This window comes from Zingiber officinale, chromosome 6A, assembly GCF_018446385.1.
Source record: "Zingiber officinale cultivar Zhangliang chromosome 6A, Zo_v1.1, whole genome shotgun sequence".
In the NCBI taxonomy this organism is placed as follows: domain Eukaryota; kingdom Viridiplantae; phylum Streptophyta; class Magnoliopsida; order Zingiberales; family Zingiberaceae; genus Zingiber; species Zingiber officinale.
Window position 1 is genome coordinate 6,568,470 of NC_055997.1, and position 21,389 is coordinate 6,589,858.

At 35.6% G+C, this 21,389-nt stretch overlaps 1 protein-coding gene across 2 annotated transcripts; it reads left to right on the top strand.

Annotated features, from left to right (window-relative positions):
* The first annotated feature begins 1,922 nt into the window (after positions 1 to 1,922).
* On the top strand, positions 1,923 to 20,083 carry LOC121995670 (protein gar2-like). Of its 2 annotated transcripts, none has more exons than XM_042549404.1 (12): positions 1,923 to 3,198; positions 12,319 to 12,408; positions 12,498 to 12,734; positions 13,816 to 14,034; positions 14,101 to 14,206; positions 17,721 to 17,879; positions 18,950 to 19,008; positions 19,084 to 19,163; positions 19,241 to 19,314; positions 19,386 to 19,426; positions 19,581 to 19,623; positions 19,722 to 20,083. In XM_042549404.1, the coding sequence occupies exons 1-12, from the start codon at positions 1,996 to 1,998 to the stop codon at positions 19,733 to 19,735; spliced, it is 2,325 nt and encodes a 774-aa protein (XP_042405338.1). In that variant the 5' UTR covers positions 1,923 to 1,995; the 3' UTR covers positions 19,736 to 20,083. The 2 variants fall into 2 exon arrangements, with proteins under 2 accessions (XP_042405338.1, XP_042405339.1); XM_042549405.1 differs by having other exon boundaries at positions 19,389 to 19,426.
* Positions 20,084 to 21,389: the final 1,306 nt, after the last annotated feature.

Genomic DNA, 21,389 nt, shown 5'->3' on the forward strand with positions numbered 1-21,389 from the left:
TAAATAAATAAAAACTCTCAATATAAATAAACAAATATACTAACCAACTAAAGTACCTTAGAAATATAAAATCCTCAAATAAGCAAATCAATTCAAATTAAAACTAAATAACATTTAAATAAATTAGGTTCAAGTCGAACTTAAATCAAAATCAAACTAATCTTGAAAACCCATTTTAACATCTTAATTAATTTTAGGCTCGATCTAATTATCTAAAAAAAAAAAATCTAGCCTTTAATCTAAGAGTCATGTGAAAATTCTAAAAATATTTTGTGCTATTTTAAGTATTTTATTTAAAGAAAACATACTTTTGTGGATTTTAGAAGATCATAACGCTCCTTCAACATTGGAAATAACAAAGAAAAGCTTCCAAAAAATTATATATTATATTACTTTTACCTATTTGTTAGTTCGGTAAAGTGGAGAAAAATTCTCAATCACAATTTAAATTTTACATGCAATCCCCACTCATAAAAAACTTTATTTCTACTCCCTGTATGCAAAGTTTTATGTGCTTAAACTCCCTTATGCAAATATTATGACTTAATTGCCCTCAGATTTTTTAGGTATAAAAGGTCCAAAAATGAGTATAATTTCACTTAAATTCAGCATTTTACATTAGAATCAAGTATATTTTTTATTAAATTGAGCATATTTTTTTTTCCTGTTTTAATATAATTCATCCTAAATTCAGCACATGTAAAAAGAAAAATCTAATATATTTTCTATCTAATTAAGTATCATTTAAAAAAAATATAATATATTTTCTATTTAATTGAGTATCATTTAAAGAAAATCTAGTATATTCGAGTATATTTTCTATTAAAATTGCCCTTCATATTTTTTAAATATAAATAGTCTAAAAATGAGTATAATTCCTATTAAATTCAGTATTTTAAACTAGAATCGAGTATATTTTCTATTAAATTGAGTATGTCTTTTTTCCTATTTAATATAATTTTTCCTAAATTCAGCACCATTCGAAAAAAAATAATATATTTTTCATCTAATTGAATATTATTTAAAGAAAATTCAGTATATTTTCCATCCAATAGAGTATCATTTAAAGAAAATCTAATATATTTTTCATCCAATTGAGATAGAAAAAGAATCGTACTCAATTTGATAGAAAATATACTAGATTCTAATTTAATGTACTGAATTTAAGAGAATTATTTATACTCATTTTTAGACTTTTTATACTTAAAATATCAGGGGTAATTAGGTAAGTATATTAGACTAGGGAGTGAAAACAAAATTTTTTTCCAATAGGGAGTGCATACAAAGTTGTGTTTGTCAATGGGGACTGTAGGTAAATTTTTCCTTGTTAGTCGGTATTATGTATCCATTTATATTGATTAATTTTTTTTTCACCTATCATTAAAATAAATTAAAAGAATTCACAAAAATCAGTTTTACTTATAAAAAATTATTCGTTAATTTATTAAAGGTGGCCTAAGATCTCTTGGATAATTTTTTATGGTGTAAGAAATGTGCCACTCATATTTATAGTTGGATCGTAGTCATGATCCAATTGTAAATGGTTACGATCCCTTCCTGAGTTTATCATCGTCATTAGGTTATAGTTTTTGTTCGGAGTGGGCAGCCAAAGGCCGTTCGGAGGACACCCTCGCTCGTCGTTCAATAACCTGACCACTTATCCACCACTCCGAACAAAAATTATAATCTGATGGGGATGATGAACCCAGGAAGAAATTGCAATTATTTATGATCGGATCATGATCACGATACGATCATAAATATGAATAACACATCCCCTGGATCATAAAAAAGTGATCTCGGAGACATGTGGTCGTCTTGCCAGCCCGGGGCAAAACAGTCTATTGTAAATACTTTTATTTATTGGTTAGCGTATTCGTTGATTATTTCGTTACCATTTACTTTACAAGGGCACGTATAATAAATATCCATCAATCTTTCTCCTCCTTTCGCCTCCTCCATCATCGACGACGATCCCACCCAAACCCCAACGCCATGCCTCCCAGGAGGCGCGTCGTCAAAACCGCCCCCAAAACCACCCCCAAATCCCGAACCAAAACCGTCGCCGCCTCCGAGAGTCCCACCACACCCTCCGCCGATGCCCCCGCACTCGCCACCCCGCCCCCCTCCGCCATCGCCTCCGAAACACCTGTCTCCGAGCTCATCCAGCCTACCCCGGACCCCCCTGCCCCCGATGCCTCCGTCCTCCAGTCCCCCGAAACCCCCGCTGCCGCTGTCGAGGCCGTAGCGGAACCTTCGGGAACTTCAGCCGACGCCAACCCTTCGATCACCGTCGCGGAACCCCAGGCGTCGGTGTCGGAGGATCCCGTTGAGGCACCTCCGAGGGAGTTTGCGGAGGCATCTGGATCTGGCAAGAAGGCAGCTGTCCGGGTGAGGAAGGTTATCAAGAAGAAAATTATTAAGAAAATCGTCCCAAAGGTGGTTTCTTTAGCGAAGAAGGATTCGGCTTCGTCGCAATCGCCGACAGAAACGGCCGACAAAGAAACCCTAGTTACTGAAATCGGGCCTGGTAACCCTACTTCTGATGTTGCGGCAGGAGATGCCATGCTGGCCGAGAATAATGATCTAGGTAGGGAGAACGATTCTCAGAGGGAACGTAGTGACGAGAAAAAGGATGTTCATGCGGATCAGGACGCGAAGGATGATTTTGCAGAGAAGCAGGATAAGGAGAATGGTGCTCAAAGGAAGCAGGATAAGAAGGAAGGTCACAATGAGGCAGTAGCGGCTGCTGAGGATGAGATGGCTGGGATGCCCAAACAGCAGGATAAGGAAAATGACGCTCAAAGTAAGCAGGATAAGGAGCAAGATTACTATGAGGCAGTGGTGTCGGCCAGGGATGAGATGGCTGGGATGTCAGATCAGCAGGATAAGGAGAATGATGCCCAAAGGAAGCAGGATAAGGAGGAAGGTCACATTGAGGCAGTGGTGGCTTCTACGGATGAGGTGGCTGGAATTTCTGATCGAAAGAACAGGAGAAAAACTGAGATTTTTATTGGGGGGTTGAGTAGGATTGCGAAGGAGGAGGATTTGAGGGAGGTCTTCGGGAAGGTGGGAGAAATTATGGAAGTAAGAATGATGATGGATGGTCAAACAGGGAAGAACAAGGGGTATGCTTTTTTGAGGTATAAGGATCCTGCACAAGCTAAAAAGGCTGTCTCTGAATTTCCTAAAGTCGAGGTAATTTCATTCTGAGCCCTGACATTATAATTGTATGCTATAATACTTCCAGATGAATAGATAGCAAAGAAAGATAGAGATGTATATTGCCATAAATATTATCCCTAACATGCAGGCTAAGGATTTAAGGAGGTATTTTTTTTTTCTTCATGAGAATGAAAGACATAGGTTATTTGTTTGTTTTGTTCATATTAACAGTTCAATCAATATATTCCAGAATTTACAGAATGGAACATTAGCTGAGAAGCGAAAAGTTGATCCTGGTTGCTGTATATATTACTCTCATGCTCCTTCAAATAGTGCACAATCTAGTATATGCAGGAAATCCTAGAAACTCATTGTTCACTATATTTGTAGGGATTCAAAACAGTTTCTAATTGATATTTCTTAGGGTTGAAGATACAATTAGTAAAACCACTTAGTTGCTAAAAACATGTTTGAACAGACTCCCAAGTTGTGTACTTATTGTTTGAATGCATATAGTTATTGGCAATTGTAAGGCCATTTTTCACATCGAATCTACCCATGGGCGTAGGAGGTGTTGTTCGTTTTGATGCTCACACACACACACACAATAAATGCGCGGATTGACAAGAGGAAAACCTGAGTCTGGACCCTAATGGGTACTTGAATCCAGGAAATTTTTATAGATGAGATTACAATACACTCTTACACACTGGACTGAAAGATTTAAGGCTTAGTAGTACTTCGAGTTATGCTTGCTTGTGCTTCTAAGCAGACGAGGGGTGCTATTTATAGAAAAATGAATCTAAGGGATAAGATCAAAGTTGCCTTCGAATCTTATCACTTAATCATCCTTTCTATCTTTTGCCCCATTATTGGCCTTTGTCGGCCATTACAAACCTTTTTACAAGATAGACTCCATTATTGACATAGACAGACATGACAGATTCCAATCCTTTTAAAAGGAACGGCTCCCCGAGGCTCAATTCCCTTTATCAATCAATAAAGCTTTTGACAATAGGGTTTTGATTGTCCTTCCCAGAATATCTTTAGTGCTGTCATTGGCATTTTGCGTTTCTTCCATTGAGTCACAGACTTGGCTCAATAATTGAAGTTGGTGCTTTGGCAAAGTTACTTTATCTGCTATGTGATGGACTATTCTTGATAAGGCATCCGCCAATTCATTATTGGCTCCTTCAATGTGTTCGAATTCAATATTAACCCCAGTTCCTGTAATATAATCAGTGAAGGCTATCCATCTGACACGCGAGAGCTTATTGCTTGCTGATTTATTGAAAAATTTGATAATAGCATGACAATCAGTCCTCAAAGTTATCTCCTTCTTGTCTAGATAGTGGATCTTCATAGCGGACAAAGCCTCCATGCATGCGTGTATCTCTGCATCAATAGTGGATTTGATTACAGCAAATTTACCACTAGAATAAGCGCATACCTTTTCAGTCCTTCGGGAATCATATTTTGCCATCTTCCACTTACAAACCCCTCCCCATCCCTCCATGCTTCCATCTGTTTCAATAATTATGTAAGCATGTTCAGGGGGTAATTCAAGATTTGGAAGAGTTTGTACAAGGGACTTAATTTCCCTTATTATTCTCCAATCTGAAGCCTTGAATCGTCTGTCTCCATGTGGCGATGTCTTTGAGTAAAGTGGCCCAAGAATTTTGCTTAAGTTTGGGATGTGTGATCTGGCATAGTTTAGAATCCCTAAGAAAGACCGTAACCCCTTCAGGGTTATTAGGGATTTTTCATCAAAATCAATGATTTTCTTAATAATGTGCTCCTGTAGCCTGATCTTTCGATTACCAATAACGACTCCCAAAAATTCTATCTCAGGTTGTGCCACCTTCATTTTTGTAGGAGAAAGAAATAACCCTTCCTTTTGGCAAATATTGATCAACTTATTCAGATGGGTGCAATGTTGTTCCTCAGTTTCAGAAAAAATTAAAATATCATCAATATAAACCACTAAAAAGTCTTCACAACCTTTAAAACATTCATCCATCTTCCTCTGAAAAATAGCTGGTGCATTTTTTAGACTGAATGGCATTACAAGCCATTCATATAATCCCTGTGGGACTAAAAACGTCGTCCATGGTATTGACTCTTCTGCCATCATTACTTGATGAAATCCAGATTTTAAATCAAATTTTGAAAAGATTTTGCTATTACCAATCTTTTTCAGAATAAGGTTAATCCCAGGCAGAGAATATTGGTCCTTGTAAGTGTTGTCATTTAAAGACTTATAATTAAAAACCAGACGCTCCTTTCCTTTCTTTTCTTGTCCTGTTATTGGATCAACAGTTGTTCCTGACTGAACTATAAAGGCCATAGTTCTGTGTCTACTGGTACTAGGACGAATAACCTTTAATCTGAGTAAAGCATCCACATGAAATTTAAATGCTGACTCCATTGCAGGAGTAATATGTTTTAAAGGTTTGTCCTGTATTGTTAAATCAAGATTAATAATTTCTAAAGTACAAAATACCTTATTTTTGGACCAATATTTGAGCGGATCGTCCCCAATATAACCTGTTTCCTTGAGTCTTTGAAATGTAGAGAAATATCGAGATTTAAAATCAATATTCATCATAGCATGCTGTGACATTCTTCATAGATATTCAGGTATTCATCTTCATTTAATTCTTCATAGATATTCATCTTCATTTAATTCTTCATAGATATTCAGGTATTCATCTTCAATATTCTTCATCTATGAAGAATTAAATGAAGATGAATACCTGAATATCTATGAAGAATGTGCATCACAGCATGCTATGATGAATATTGATTTTAAATCTCGATATTTCTCTACATTTCAAAGACTCAAGGAAGCAGGTTATATTGGGGACGATCCACTCAAATATTGGTCCAAAAATAAGGTATTTTGTACCTTAGAAATTATTAATCCTGATTTAACAATACAGGACAAACCTTTAAAACATATTACTCCTGCAATGGAGTCAGCATTTAAATTTCATGTGGATGCTTTACTCAGATTAAAGGTTATTCGTCCTAGTACCAGTAGACACAGAACTATGGCCTTTATAGTTCAGTCAGGAACAACTGTTGATCCAATAACAGGACAAGAAAAGAAAGGAAAGGAGCGTCTGGTTTTTAATTATAAGTCTTTAAATGACAACACTTACAAGGACCAATATTCTTTGCCTGGGATTAACCTTATTCTGAAAAAGATTGGTAAAAGCAAAATCTTTTCAAAATTTGATTTAAAATATGGATTTCATCAAGTAATGATGGCAGAAGAGTCAATACCATGGACGACGTTTTTAGTCCCACAGGGATTATATGAATGGCTTGTAATGCCATTCGGTCTAAAAAATGCACCAGCTATTTTTCAGAGGAAGATGGATGAATGTTTTAAAGGTTGTGAAGACTTTTTAGTGGTTTATATTGATGATATTTTAATTTTTTCTGAAACTGAGGAACAACATTGCACCCATCTGAATAAGTTGATCAATATTTGCCAAAAGGAAGGGTTAATTCTTTCTCCTACAAAAATGAAGGTGGCACAACCTGAGATAGAATTTTTGGGAGTCATTATTGGTAATCGAAAGATCAGGCTACAGGAGCACATTATTAAGAAAATCATTGATTTTGATGAAAAATCCCTAATAACCCTTAAGGGGTTACGGTCTTTCTTAGGGATTCTAAACTATGCCAGATCACACATCCCAAACTTAAGCAAAATTCTTGGGCCACTTTACTCAAAGACATCGCCACATGGAGACAGACGATTCAAGGCTTCAGATTGGAGGATAATAAGGAAAATTAAGTCCCTTGTACAAACTCTCCCAGATCTTGAATTACCCCCTGAACATGCTTACATAATTATTGAAACAGATGGAAGCATGGAGGGATGGGGAGGGGTTTGTAAGTGGAAGATGGCAAAATATGATTCCCGAAGGACTGAAAAGGTATGCGCTTATTCTAGTGGTAAATTTGCTGTAATCAAATCCACTATTGATGCAGAGATACACGCATGCATGGAGGCTTTGTCCGCTATGAAGATCCACTATCTAGACAAGAAGGAGATAACTTTGAGGACTGATTGTCATGCTATTATCAAATTTTTCAATAAATCAGCAAGCAATAAGCTCTCGCGTGTCAGATGGATAGCCTTCACTGATTATATTACAGGAACTGGGGTTAATATTGAATTCGAACACATTGAAGGAGCCAATAATGAATTGGTGGATGCCTTATCAAGAATAGTCCATCACATAGCAGATAAAGTAACTTTGCCAAAGCACCAACTTCAATTATTGAGCCAAGTCTGTGACTCAATGGAAGAAATGCAAAATGCCAATGACAGTACTAAAGATATTCTGGGAAGGACAATCAAAACCCTATTGTCAAAAGCTTTATTGATTGATAAAGGGAATTGAGCCTCGGGGAGCCGTTCCTTTTAAAAGGATTGGAATCTGTCATGTCTGTCTATGTCAATAATGGAGTCTATCTTGTAAAAAGGTTTGTAATGGCCGACAAAGGCCAATAATGGGGCAAAAGATAGAAAGGATGATTAAGTGATAAGATTCGAAGGCAACTTTGATCTTATCCCTTAGATTCATTTTTCTATAAATAGCACCCCTCGTCTGCTTAGAAGTACATGCGAGCATAACTCGAAGTACTACTAAGCCTTAAATCTTTCAGTCCAGTGTGTAAGAGTGTATTGTAATCTCATCTATAAAAATTTCCTGGGTTCAAGTACCCATTAGGGTCCAGACTCAGGTTTTCCTTTTGTCAATCCGCGCGTTTATTCCATCAACCATGTAACAATTGATGGTTTCTATCTCTAATCTATGTGAGACAAAACTTTCCCTCATCAATGCGCCTAGGACCTGACAGCTTATATCTATTCTATGACTTCTATCTCTAGCCAATGTGAGATAAAAGTTTCCCTCATCAAGGTACCTTGGACTTAAAAGTTTATATCTTTTCTTAATGCCATTTGATGACACATTATTGTACATTGGCTTCTTTTACCTAAATTGTCATGCCTTGAGGCAGAGTATGTTTTCATTAATTGGAAGTTGCCTATACTGCATGACACTTTCATTCTTAATAAAATCACATTATTAAAAAGGCTGATTACTTTCTTATTGATTTGAAACGCCAATTTTTGCCATTGTGAATATAGTTTCTCCAAAATATATATACACATCAAAAGCTAAAACATTACTGCAATATTATTAACAGTATAAATATATAAATTTGTCTCTTCCCTAATGATATGATCTTTTGGATAACTAGTTAGCCAATCAACTTAGTATGGTACATGAGTAAGCGATTATAGTCTAGGGTTCGAACCTCGGTAAAACCGAGGTAAATACCTTCCTTATGTGCTAGTCACTATTCCAAAGGCTAGTAGCCGCCCATGATTTACCTCTCCGTGTTGGCCTTGGGACGGGTTGGCGGGGGCGCTGGGGGCGAGCATATTCGCCTTTTGCCACAATGAGTAAGCGATTATAAGTTCAATCACACATATATCAAAAAAATCTATTCAATTCATGTGGTCAGTTTTGGGCCAATTAAGTCAAGTATCCACCCACACATGAAGTGGGAGTGTTAACAATATAAATATATAAACTGGTTCCTTTTCTAATATCTCAAACTTTTGGAATAAGTGATTAGCCAATCAACTTTAACAAATATCATGGATTTAACTACTTTCATAAACAATATTTCACTAACACAACTCACTATAAAATATGCGAACAAAAATAAAATGGACATGCTTAAAGAACAACAACAACGTTAACCAATCAACTAATTAAAAGTGAGCACACAAGTGGAATAATTATCAACATAGAGAGCTGCATTAATTTCAACATAATGCTTGAATAAACTTGACATGATAACCAACCTGAAGATATATATCTCATAGTTTATTGTATGCATGATATAGTCAATAGCCATCAATAGAAATAGTTTTTTTTGTGATGATCTAAATCGAAGCAATACATAATAGTTATGAATATTAACAACTGGTAAAGTTAATTAATTCAAGCAACATGCTATCAGTTCAAAGGTCAATGTATACAACGTGCAATCAAGAGAAATCATGATATGCTACCTAGAATTTAATGTATCGAGCTATGCCACCTCACACAGATGACACTTATCGTTCTGCTTTTGCACCAAGGCACGAAACATGGTATGGAGAGAGGAGTTGTTCAGAATTGAAATTAGAGAGGGGAAGCGAAGATGAGGAAGAAATCATCAATGAAATTGAGATTTTGATGAGAAGGCATATCTGTTAAGCAGTGGAGGAAGGTGCCCTAGGAGTAAGGCAAATGGCTTACATGAAATTTGAGGAAGAGAAGAAAGCTAGAGGTGATTTTGACTTTTGCGGCTTTGCTAGCATTGAGATTCAACAACGGTGAGTAATGAGCTGTGAAGTCTCTTAATGTGTTGTGGTGGAGTCGTGATCACGATTTCCCTGCTTTAGGGACCAGTTAGGTATTGTTATTAATTAATTATATATAATTAATTAGATTTAGTTATATGTAGTTAAGTAATTACATATAGTTATATATAATCAGGATATATAGTGATACGGTGCGTAAAGGAGGGGCTTGATAGAGCTAGGTGGTCAATAGTCAAGGGGTGCATGACAGTCAGAAGTCAAGGAGACATGACAGTCAGAAGTCAAGGGGACATGACAATCAGAAGTCAAGGATACGTGGTAGTCAACAGTCAGGAGAAAGAGGGAGTTGGACCGCCTCACGTCATTAGCCGCATAATTCTTGGTTGGTCATAGGCAGGGCAGGTCCCCAGGTCCAATGCGTGAGACAAAAACTTGGACTAGTACCTAGGCCTGCCCCCGACTGATCAGATCTTCCTAGCTCGGGCTTTGGTACTTTCACTAAGATAACTCTCGACCGGCCTTTCAGCGATTAGGGCGTGAAAGATTGGTCCCTCGCCATAGCTCATCCTCCTCATCAAGACTCAAGCCAAGTGGTACATCTGAACGGTCATCCTGAGCTGTCTGTAGCTACACTCGGGCGTGACGAAAAGTGCTAAGCGACAACAATGTCAAAAATCGTAACCTCCTGTCAGAGAATAACTGTCATATGTGGAATATTCCCATGGTCTGCTATCACTTGTGAATAGAACCTTCCTTCCACCAATAGGAGGCCACCGTACATCCTCTCTCACCCGACAGACCCTAACACCCGACATTCTCTGACAATCGACAGACTCTGAAGGTATGCGGCATCATATAAAAAGGGAGGTCCTCTTAGTCAGGTACGTGCGCATACACACTCGTCTTCAATAGTTCTTTTTCCATCGTACACTGTTCTTCTAGGGAAAAAGGACCTGACTTGAGCATCGGAAGGTTGCGCCGAGGACTTTTTCTTGGGTTTCTGGTCTCTAACGTTCCGGGTGCTTGTCTTAGTGTGTGCAGAGTTCAGGTACTACCGGTCCTCATACTATAGATCAGAGAGTTCCACGTGGGGGTTTGCTTTTCATACGTGCATACACCAGGTGCGTCAAAGTCGTCACTCTGTCAACACCGACGTCATCTCCGCTGGCCTCCATCCGACTCAGATTCCGGACTGGATCATATATGATTTATATGATTGGCTATAATTGACATTAAATATACTCAATATATAGTTAAGAGTATTGATATGCACATGGAAAAAATCTCAGAGAAAAGCTAGGGATAGACACATAAATTCATAACCCACCATTTTCACTTTTTGTGAGTCCATCACTTTATGTGTCTATCTTTAAGCATTTCCCTAATATTCTTTCGCCGTGCATATCATTTTTCTATAGTTAATTATATAACTATTTCATGGTTTAATTAATTGAATATAGTATTATATATAGAGTTGAAGGGAGCCTAGATGCAATGGTAAAGTTGCTAGCGTGTGACCGGTCACGAGTTCGAGTCTCGGAAACAACTTCTTGCAAAGCAGGGTAAGACTGCGTACAATAGATCCTTCCCTGGGATGTGCATTGGTGGGAGTTTTGTGCATCGGGTTGCCCTTTATAGTATTATATATAGTTAATATCAATTAAATATAGCTAATTACACAATTATATATAATTAATTAATTATACCGATTGATGTTATCTATTATTTGTATATATTTATACTTTGAAGAAAATATGTACTATTTTGGTCGGAGACCTGACATGACTTAAAATTTAAAACTTGATCTCAGCCCAAGGAAAGCCTGCAGACACAATGCAAATGAAAACAAGCCAAGAAAAAGGAATAAGAAAAAGAACCAACAAAAGCACACTTAACCTCTTTTGTTATTTTCCCTCTGTTTAGTTCACAAAAGCTTTCTATTTTTTCTCTGTACCCTCTCACAACTTATCTCTATCTTTGCAGTCCTTAGCATATTGTAGTATCTTCAGTTTGAGGGTAGTTAAAGATGAAGATTATGCTCTCAAGGTTTTATTTTGAAGCTCATACTGACTTGCCAACTTCAGTCCATATTATTGCATTGTCAAAGTTTCTCAACAACTGTACTAGCATCGTGCCTTCATTATTTTTGTTGACCATCTAATCATTCTTTTTTGTTGAGACTTTGTGTTTTATGTAACAAAATGGAATACTACTAATATCTATTCTCCATGTCGATGGCAGTGTTAGAGTTAATAGTTATATTGTGCTTGAATGTATGGGCTTAGATGACAATAATGAATCTCATATGGGGTATCCAGATAACATGTATTAAGGTGACTTGGTGTCCTCTATATATATGGGTTCAGTTGATCCTTTTTGTCTGAGTATTCTATTTTATCCCTGGGAACTGTGTCTTGTTTGCCTATTTATGCCTGTCTTTGCTATGTTCGCCCACATGCTCTTGTACTTTTTGGTGTGTCTTGCAATTTATTTTTTCCTAATGCTATCACATGAAAGACATCAGTACACTAGATGATATCTTATTTTGTTCAACTTCTTATTCCTTCTTATTTCTCTATGCTTCTTCGCTCCCAATTTCCTTTATGCTGATGTTTAATATGTAAAGTTGAGCTGCCACACTTTTCATATTTATGTTTTAACTCTTGGGGAAGATACTTTTAAATGTTTTTGCTCTGCATTATGCGGTTAGGTTTGTAGTAAATCTAATTTTTGTATTGATGTAACTGAAGATATGTGGAAAGCTTTGTGGAGCAGCTGCTCTTGAGGGGAATGATACTATATATTTGGGAAACATTGATAAGAATTGGAAGAAAGAAGATGTAAGTTTTAGAGTTTATTCTTATAAACTGGAGAATCCATTGCCCCTCACGGTGACAATTTTCTCTGTCTGTTTGTGAATTATGAGCAGGTGTTGAAGGTTTTGCAAGATATTGGAATTGAAAATATTGACACGGTCACTGTCATGCCTGATCCTCGTAATGCAGACGCAAATCGTGGATTTGTGTTCCTTGAGCTTGAAACTAACAGAGATGCACATATTGCTTACAAAAAACTTCAGAAAAAGGATATTTTTGGAAAAGGTCGGAATATTTCTGTTTCTTGGGCTGAGCCGTTAAATGATCCTGATGATGAGAAATTGCAGAAGGTCTCTTTCTTTTTTCTTGTAATGACATTCTATTGTTCATTTCATGAGTATGTTTCTTAGGTTCTGATAATTTCATGCACACTGTTTAGGTATATTTAAAATATTTAGTAGGAAGGGAAGTTTTAAGGTGCCATATCTTGAGCTAGATATCTTTCCATCTTTTGGTTCTAGCCCTCTGGTATTTCTGAAAGTAGTTTGGTTTTGGAGTATAACAATGCTTTACGATGTAAATGTGCATATGTGGTTCTTTTTGCAGAATAGCAACTCTGCTTGTGAAGATGCTGGATAGAATTGTGTACACAGTTTGACATTCAAAATTGCTATGGGGTTCAAATCATTGTGCTACTTGCTAATTGTCTATAAATAGTGATAGCCATTCCTGAATTGTTTCTTTAGTTAGTTTAGAATCATCACAAAAGATGGATGACAACTGTCATATAATGTGCAATTGTATAACTAAATTCTTTGCACTTGTTCTTTGTGATCTAATTATGTTGTCAAATTGGCTTGAGTTCTTTGAAATCCATCCGTTCCATGTTATGGGTGGCCATTTGTTTTTGGATGCCATTCACCATATTAAACGGCCAAGAATGTTTTAAGGCAAAGCAGAATATCTAATTGATCATTGTATCTTGCCTATATGCTGGTCATGCACATAAGCATTGTTGTAAAATAAATAAATTGGCGCTTCAAATTCTGTTTTCATTTGTCATAGAACAAGCACTGGCATGCACATACAGTTATTGTTTCTAACATGTTGGCCACTTGTTTTTGGACGTCACTCACCATATTAAATGGCCAAGAATGTCTTAAGGTAAAGCAGAATATCTAATTGATCATTGTATCTTGCCTATATGCTGGTCATGCACATAAGCATTGTTGTAAAATAAACAAATTGGCGCTTCAAATTCTGTTTTCACTTGTCATAGAACAAGCACTGGTACACCGTTATTGTTTCTAACATGTCATGGATGAGGTCTTAAAAACTGTAAATTCCTGGTTAAACTTATGGTTCCTTAGTTGAGATTCCTTGTGAAATCTGTCATGTTACTATTGATATCTTATTATTATTTTGATTTAGGTGAAATCTGTATATGTTGAGGGCATTCCATCTTCATGGAATGAGACCAAGTTAATGGAGTTCTTTGGCAAGTTTGGGGAGATTGAGCGGGTTGTCCATTCACGCAATATTCACTCAGCTAAGAGAAAAGATTTTGCTTTTGTTAACTTCACTGCTCGAGAAGCAGCTCTTTCATGCATTGAGTTATTCAAGGAGGATGTAACTGAGAATGGCTTTAAGGTACAGTTCATCTTAGGATATTATGTTTATTTTGTTTTGAATTGTCTGGACTTTTTTGGTTTGTAGGTGCCTATTAAAGTATCACTAGCTAAACCTGTGCAAAAGAGCAAGCAGACTAAAGGGCCTTCAAAATCTACTAGTACAAACAAGGAAAAGACCCTGCCACTGCAACGTAAGTTTTGATGTCCTAAGTTAAAATAGTTAAAGCAACCTTTATCTGTACTATTTATATAAATAACAATATCTTTTACAAATATATTTAAGCTATGGGATTGTTTAGAAAGTTTTGTTTCTATGTATGTTATGATCATCTCATCCTGTCATCTAATTATTACTTAATTGTTTACATCAATTATCAATAATGATATTTTTAGTGTCGCATGATACAATTCTAAATTTCTACATCAAAGCTTCATTTTTTAATATTCATTTTTTTTGTTATATTTTTTAGTTATAATTTGTTATTCTATATGATACTTGTAATTAGGTAAGAATATTTTCATATGCTGTATGCCTGTGTTTGAGCATGGGACAAGTTAATTAAATTATTCAACGTACATACAAACTATTGGAAATGATATGTTGGAGATATATGACATAATCAAAGAGGGCTAATTCTTTAAATCTGTTCTACACTATCATATTGGTGGCTAGAATCCTGACCAAACAGCATTCGGGTAGTCAATTTTCGTGAGTGTATTTTTCAACCAACAACTACAACCAGATAAAATGGTAATAGAAAACTGCTATCAGATAATGATGAGTTACCCAAGGTTCGACCTTATCATGATCTGAGCTACACAACTGCTCATCGTGAGTAAATACTGAGACAAGTATCTTCTTGTTTGTATAGTTCTCAGCTATCCTTTGATTCTTTGGATCAATTACATTAGAAGAAAAATGACATATCCAGCATTTGCTCCATGTGTGCTACTTTTTAGAACTTCTATCACATGTGACATCTGCTGCATGCATGCTATATAATAGGGATCTAGCTGAAACTAATCAGTCATGTTGCATTTCTATTAAGTGCTACGAACTTGGGATTAAAAGTTGGGGTTCCATAAGGTAGGTGATATGCTCACCATCTAGCACGCCTAGATTGCAGGCCCACTACCTGGCGCCTAGGCGGCTGGTCCACTACCTAACTCTTAGGTGATAGACAAGGGCCTAGACGATTGATATTAAATCATATTAAAATAGGGGTAGAAGAATATTAAATTAAGAATGATTAGTATTAATGTAAGCATATAACATGTGTATCCTTGATCAATCAACACATGTTTACAATCACAAATACAAAGTCATAAAAGTCAGCAGTAAGCAAAAAAATACATAATAACAAGAAACATTTCATATTTCACATCACAACCAACAAAAATAGACACAAAATCTCAAAAAAAATCTATGCTTAGATTAAATGATGAAAAATTTAACAATGAATATGAAAAAAGAGACGAGAGAGGGAGAGAGAGAGCACACCTAGGGAAGAGAAGAAAGCAAAGATGGTCAGAAAATGGCTGAAAATTTATGCAAGCTATCTACATTGGATAAAAAAATAGAAGCAGAAGTTGTGAGGGATAGGAGATTTAGGTGCATAATGATTGTCAATGGGCTAATTGGAAGAACTATGATTACTTTTTAACATCAAATCAACCAACAATTTATTTAAACAATGATTTTTTCCTCACTTAAGCCATCTAGGCCACTTTATAAGTTCACCTCCTAATAGAGACCGCCTAATAACACTAGGCGAAGCAATCCCTTGTTGAAACCATTAAGACAATCATCTTTAAAACAATGGATATGAATTTGAGAAATGTAGGGCTCAAGCATATGTGGTTCTTTTTTTTTTGCCGTGTTATTAGATAATCACTATCCTTGAATATCCCAATTAAGCATAGGTATGAGAGAGCGTTTAATATTTCAAAATTTGAAGGTTTATTTGTTCCTTGGTAGGAAAATTCATCTGAATGCTATAACTTAATGACACTTATCCATATGTTAGCTTTTCTTTCCTACTTGTGATTTTTTTCTTTATGTGTGTTTGACTGTATTGAGCTGCATTATTTGCATCTTGATTGATGCTATGTATGATTTGGTGCCAACTTTCGACAATCAGTGTTGTATTCACAAAATTTGTGATTCTCTTATGGTGTGACTCATTAATCTCCTCTGTAATCAATATAACTTTTGTTGATCCTTAATCATTTCGTCAATGTTTGTCTCAACTCTTTAGGGTTGGTTTTGTGATTTTATCACTTCATTAATTTTGTGTAAGGATATCAAATTAGTAATATCCAAATCAATTAGATTAGTTTTCATTACATTTACTAGAGTGTTCTTTTCACACCCCTATCCCTCATGCTTTTCTCTTTGATCAATTCAACTTGTTTACTTAGGGCATCCACTGTTGTGGAACCTCTCCATGAGCTCCTTCGTTGCCACATCTGTGCCACGTCAAAAGTAAAAAATCTCACACATCTCTTCACTATAAAAAAAAACCTCTAACCAACTTCTTTATGGGTCCCATACTTTTTCATTATATTTTACTTTATATATAAATAAAATTTAAATTCATAAATTACCATTAAATAATATTAATAAATAAAAAATAAATCTAAATTATTTAAAATAAAAGACCTAAAATAAAAAATTTATTAATTGTTTTAATTTAAATTAAAACAATTATTTTAATTATTCCTTTTTTTTTAAAAAAAGGAAGGAAGAAGCGGCTCCCAGTTTTGGGAGCCGCTTCTTCCCGAAAACGAGGGAGCTCCCTCCCACTATGGGAGGGAGCTCCTGCCACGTCCACAATGGGAGCTCCCATTGTGGATGCTCTTAGAACCAATTGGACTTTTGAATAATTTTTATTATATGAACCACCACCCCCCTCCTCTCACTACTGAGCTGTACTATAGAATCCTTCCGTAGACCATCTATAGATGCTTTACTTGAGGGGATACTTAACATGTTATCTTAATTCTCAAATTTTTGTCGAATAACTTTGTTAACAAATCATGACCTTGTAGATTAATTTTAATATGGAAACAATACCTATACTTTTACCACCCATCATTTTCTATGAAGTTTTCGTAATCTCATTTGACCTATGTTATGAACCACTATATGACTCCTGAATCTCCAAAGTTGAATTTTGTGTAAAATGTTCGTTGAATAGTTTGTAATAATGTTTTCATTTAGAAAGTGCTTACTATTTAGTTGTTAAGAATCTTGAAGCCGTTGTCTAGGTCCTTGGATCAGAACTTGCCTTCGCCAAATGGGAGCTCCCCTGTGTTGCAGGCTGTTGAATTGTCTATTTCATGCAGATAATATTACCTAAATATTCACATTTCTTTTCTTTGACACTAGCAATATGATAAATTTTCTCTCATCCTTAATTGTTAGCTTGATTTATTATTCTTCTTTCTAAATATAGGCAATATGCATTCTTTTGAAGTTTTCCAATTGGCATTAGAATGGAAAATTATTCTCTCTGTATGTTGTCAATCAAGTTTTTGTTAGTAAAATTTGATTAACAGATAATTGTAAATTTTCCTGCTCCATATTTTTGGTGCTAATTTTGTCAGTGACTGTAACTTTAGATATACTAGTGAAGTTCTTGAAAAGATTCGTTTAACTCAAATCCAATGATATATGATGCTAACCTCGAATCATTCTTATAGGTGAGGTGAAGACAATTGCTTCTTCACACAAGAGAAGTTTTTTCAGAGCAGATAATAATATTACTGGTGGAGATAGGAGGACTTCTACTTCCAATGAACTCCTTCAAGTTTTGAGAGAACAAGCTCATTGGGAACATGGACAAGGTGGTTATGGCAGAGGTATCTCATGGGATGAAATTGTGTTATGTTTCTTTTTGGAAAATGACTCCAATGATATATTTTTAATCTACACAATTCATCCCCCTCCCCTCTCCATTCTCCCATAAGTATTTATTTGCATATTCCTTTTTTAGATAAAATGTCTTACAGGCTAATAATACAAACTCAAGTAATATACTAAATGATTATTTACTAACCATCTGAAAGATTTTGGTGTTTGATGATAAGTATGATATACTAACCATTATGATATATGTGTGGGCATGTTTGTTTTGAGACTGTTAAAACCTCATTTCATATTGGTTTTGAAGCGTAAAGTGGATTATACTATTAGAAGAGATTCAGAAATCATGTAGCTAATTGTGTCTGGTTGTTCATCAAAGATTGTAACAAGCTGATGTTAATGGGGACAAAAACATTTTACAGTACATAATAAGTAAAAATATCAAAAATGTTTCCCAGATATGTTTTATCATTCAGCCACTGTCCTAAAACACATGAATTCTTACATGTTGAGCTAAAGGCCTTCATGTGTTTTACGTAATGGATACTTGGACCGGAAAGTGGCACAATGATATTGAAACTCAATTAAGAACGGAGACTATTTAATCACGATTGAGACTTTTGCAAATGTTGAGGTTTAGATGATAGGCAGAGTAAATTAATCATCAAAATTTCCCTCATTTGGAGATTTATTTTACCTTGTGGGCTTTTGATTATGCACCTCTTTGGTTGTGCTCTTTTATTCTTGAATTTTCTTTCATTGTCTTCATTTTCTATAGTCCTGGCCTGGTAATCTGGCCTGTCATTATTAGCTCCAATCACCCACTTATTACTACTGCTGGGTGGAGTTAGATAAATCACTTTGTCTATTTCCCATATACACAACCTTTTGATGCTGCCTGCTTTCCTATTTTCTTGAACAAGTTGATCATTATGAACATTTTTTTTACGTGATTACATTTTAAAGATTTGTGATCTACAAGCTACTTGTTTTTTGATATTGAATGTTTCAGTATTATATTAGCTGGGGGTTTATTTCTGTTTCACTTGTATTTTTGTATAACCAGGTCATATGGTACAAGATTATCCCCATATGACTGGAGGAAAACGTCCCTTCTCATCTCTGGTAATAACTGTTTTATAGTGCAATGCCTAGTTGATCTCTCCTGATCATATCCTTGACATACTACTTTTGCTGCAGGGAGAAGACGCTTCATACTCTGACACTAGAGGATATCCTCATCCCCGTCTCAACAGATCTCTCCCAGTTTCCAGCTTAAGGTCAGTTCATCTAACCATAATAATATTATCAATTTGAGCAACCTATACTTTCTTTTAAATTTAATGTTTTGGTATAGCCATGGAACGTACCCTTCTGGAGCTGGGCCTTCTCTGCCATACTATCCCCACACACATACTGGTTACTTTAGTGGTACGTGATTTCTTTGCTGATGCATATGCACTTTTAGCTTTTCGGACACGACTTGATATGTTGAACTTCAGCAGGTTCTCATGCAGTACCCGAGTTTCGTCACAACTTTCAGGTAAATTTTAATTCCTTTTTTTGCTTTTTTTGAAAGATGTAAAAGCTCCCTGCTTTACTTGTTTGTTTGTTTGATTACTTTCATATTCGTTTTGCTATACAAACTGTATGTATTTCATTACATTGGACGCTTATGAATTGTTCTGTTTCTACAGAATCAAGGAGCTCCTCCTAGTGGAAGCAGTATGTACTCTAGATGTAAGCTTTCTTAGCAAATTGTGATGCAATTATCTTTCCTTCAGCCTCGTTTATATGACTTTTCTCCTTGTTTTTGATGATAAATTTACTATCTGCAGATAGATATGGTTGACTGTTTCCTAGCTTTAAAGATATTAGCCATCACAGCACCTCCCAGAGTTTCCCATTGACGTTGATAAACTTGGAAGTTCTCCTGCCATTCTTGATCGTGCACTGGTTTTACTTGGACTCGTCAATGATTTCAGCAAATTAAACTAATTTATCTAATCGACAATGCTTTTGGTATCACAGGACTATCTAGGATACTTTCCATATCCCTAAAGCATTTGTAGTTGTCAATCTACTTGAGTTTAAAATTAGGATAACTATTTAATGCAATGTGCCTGAGCAACCTTGTGTAGTTAATTTTTGCAGATGTTAACAATGTTAAATTAAATATCTAGTCACAAAGTTTATTAAAGTCTCATACATTGTATAATTTATACATCATGGATAATTTTGAGTCTATTATTATTTTTAACGTCAGATATTCAATCGCCTCGTGTTCAAGTCTACACAGAATCAGTACATTCAATGGCGAGCCCGGTCACAAGTTAAAAAAACTAAACAAAAAAATTATCATGCAGTTAATAGAACTAAAAGAGGTTAATCAAACTCAACATGACTTAAAGTCTAACTAAAAAGAGGTTAATCAAAATTTGCAAGATCGCAATGGGAAGGCCTTCAAAATAAGTTATCTAAATGTATCTTCAAAATAAGTTATCTAAATGTATTCAAATTTGACTGTGATTAGAATCTAATTTTCTATTTAGAAAATACCTAGACTTTTTAGCAAAACTGCATAAGGGGAGCCTATAGAAAACGACTATATTTTGTTTTGAAAAGTTCATAATAGCGGCCCATTTGAGATTAGTGTATTATAGGGGTCTACTTGTGATTTGAGAACATATTTAGACTTTTTGTAAAAAGTGCAAAGAGGGGCCTATTTGTGATTTCAGATAAAATCTAGATTTTTTAACAAGTGTACAGTGGTCTACTTGCGATTTTAGAAAATATCTAGACTTTTTGTAATAATGCACTGGAGATTTCCAACATCTGCAGAAGAGGACCCTATTTGCGATATCAGAAAATATGTAGACTTTTTTACAAAAATGTATTACTCGGTCTGCTTGCCATTTTAGAAAACATGTAGACCCCATTTAAAGGGGTCTGCCAGCGATTGTAGAAAATATCTATACTTTTTTGAAAAGTCAATTAAAGGGCCCATGTGCGATTTCTAAAACATCTATACGATTAGATAGTTGTTTTATTCCCGTTCTCACGTACTTCAAGCTTCAACCATTTGTTTGCCCTAAGAATTTTCTTTGTTCCCATCATGTCATGTGTAAAAATAGTGTTCCACCTTGTGCAGGAAATCATGTTATTTTCCATTGTTGCCGTTCGCTAGTGTTTTTTCTTAAAGCTAACATCAGATATACTGCTTGACTAATCAGTTCATTGGAGAAAAATATCCTATAACGAGTGTAGCTAATAATTGAATTGTAGATTCGTAGATACATGAAAACTTATATGTGCACTCTCCGCTTACCATAATCCAGGGGCATTTTTTCTCAGATTGCGTAACCGGTAGGTTAGTACGATTTTTTGGTTCGAAATTGAACAGCAAATGCATGTTGCATGAATACCGGACGCAGGTCCCCTCGGATGAGTCTAGTGATTAGCGCATGAGGTGTTGTCATAATGAGGTCTGGGATTCGAATCTCGGC

Coding starts and splice junctions, on each gene's coding strand:
- LOC121995670 (XM_042549404.1), top strand. CDS start 1,996: ATGCCTCCCAGGAGGCGCGTCGTCAAAACCGCCCCCAAAACCACCCCC. Junction 12,409..12,497: donor AGAATTGGAAGAAAGAAGAT/GTAAGTTTTAGA, acceptor AATTATGAGCAG/GTGTTGAAGGTTTTGCAAGA. Junction 19,315..19,385: donor ACATACTGGTTACTTTAGTG/GTACGTGATTTC, acceptor GTTGAACTTCAG/CAGGTTCTCATGCAGTACCC.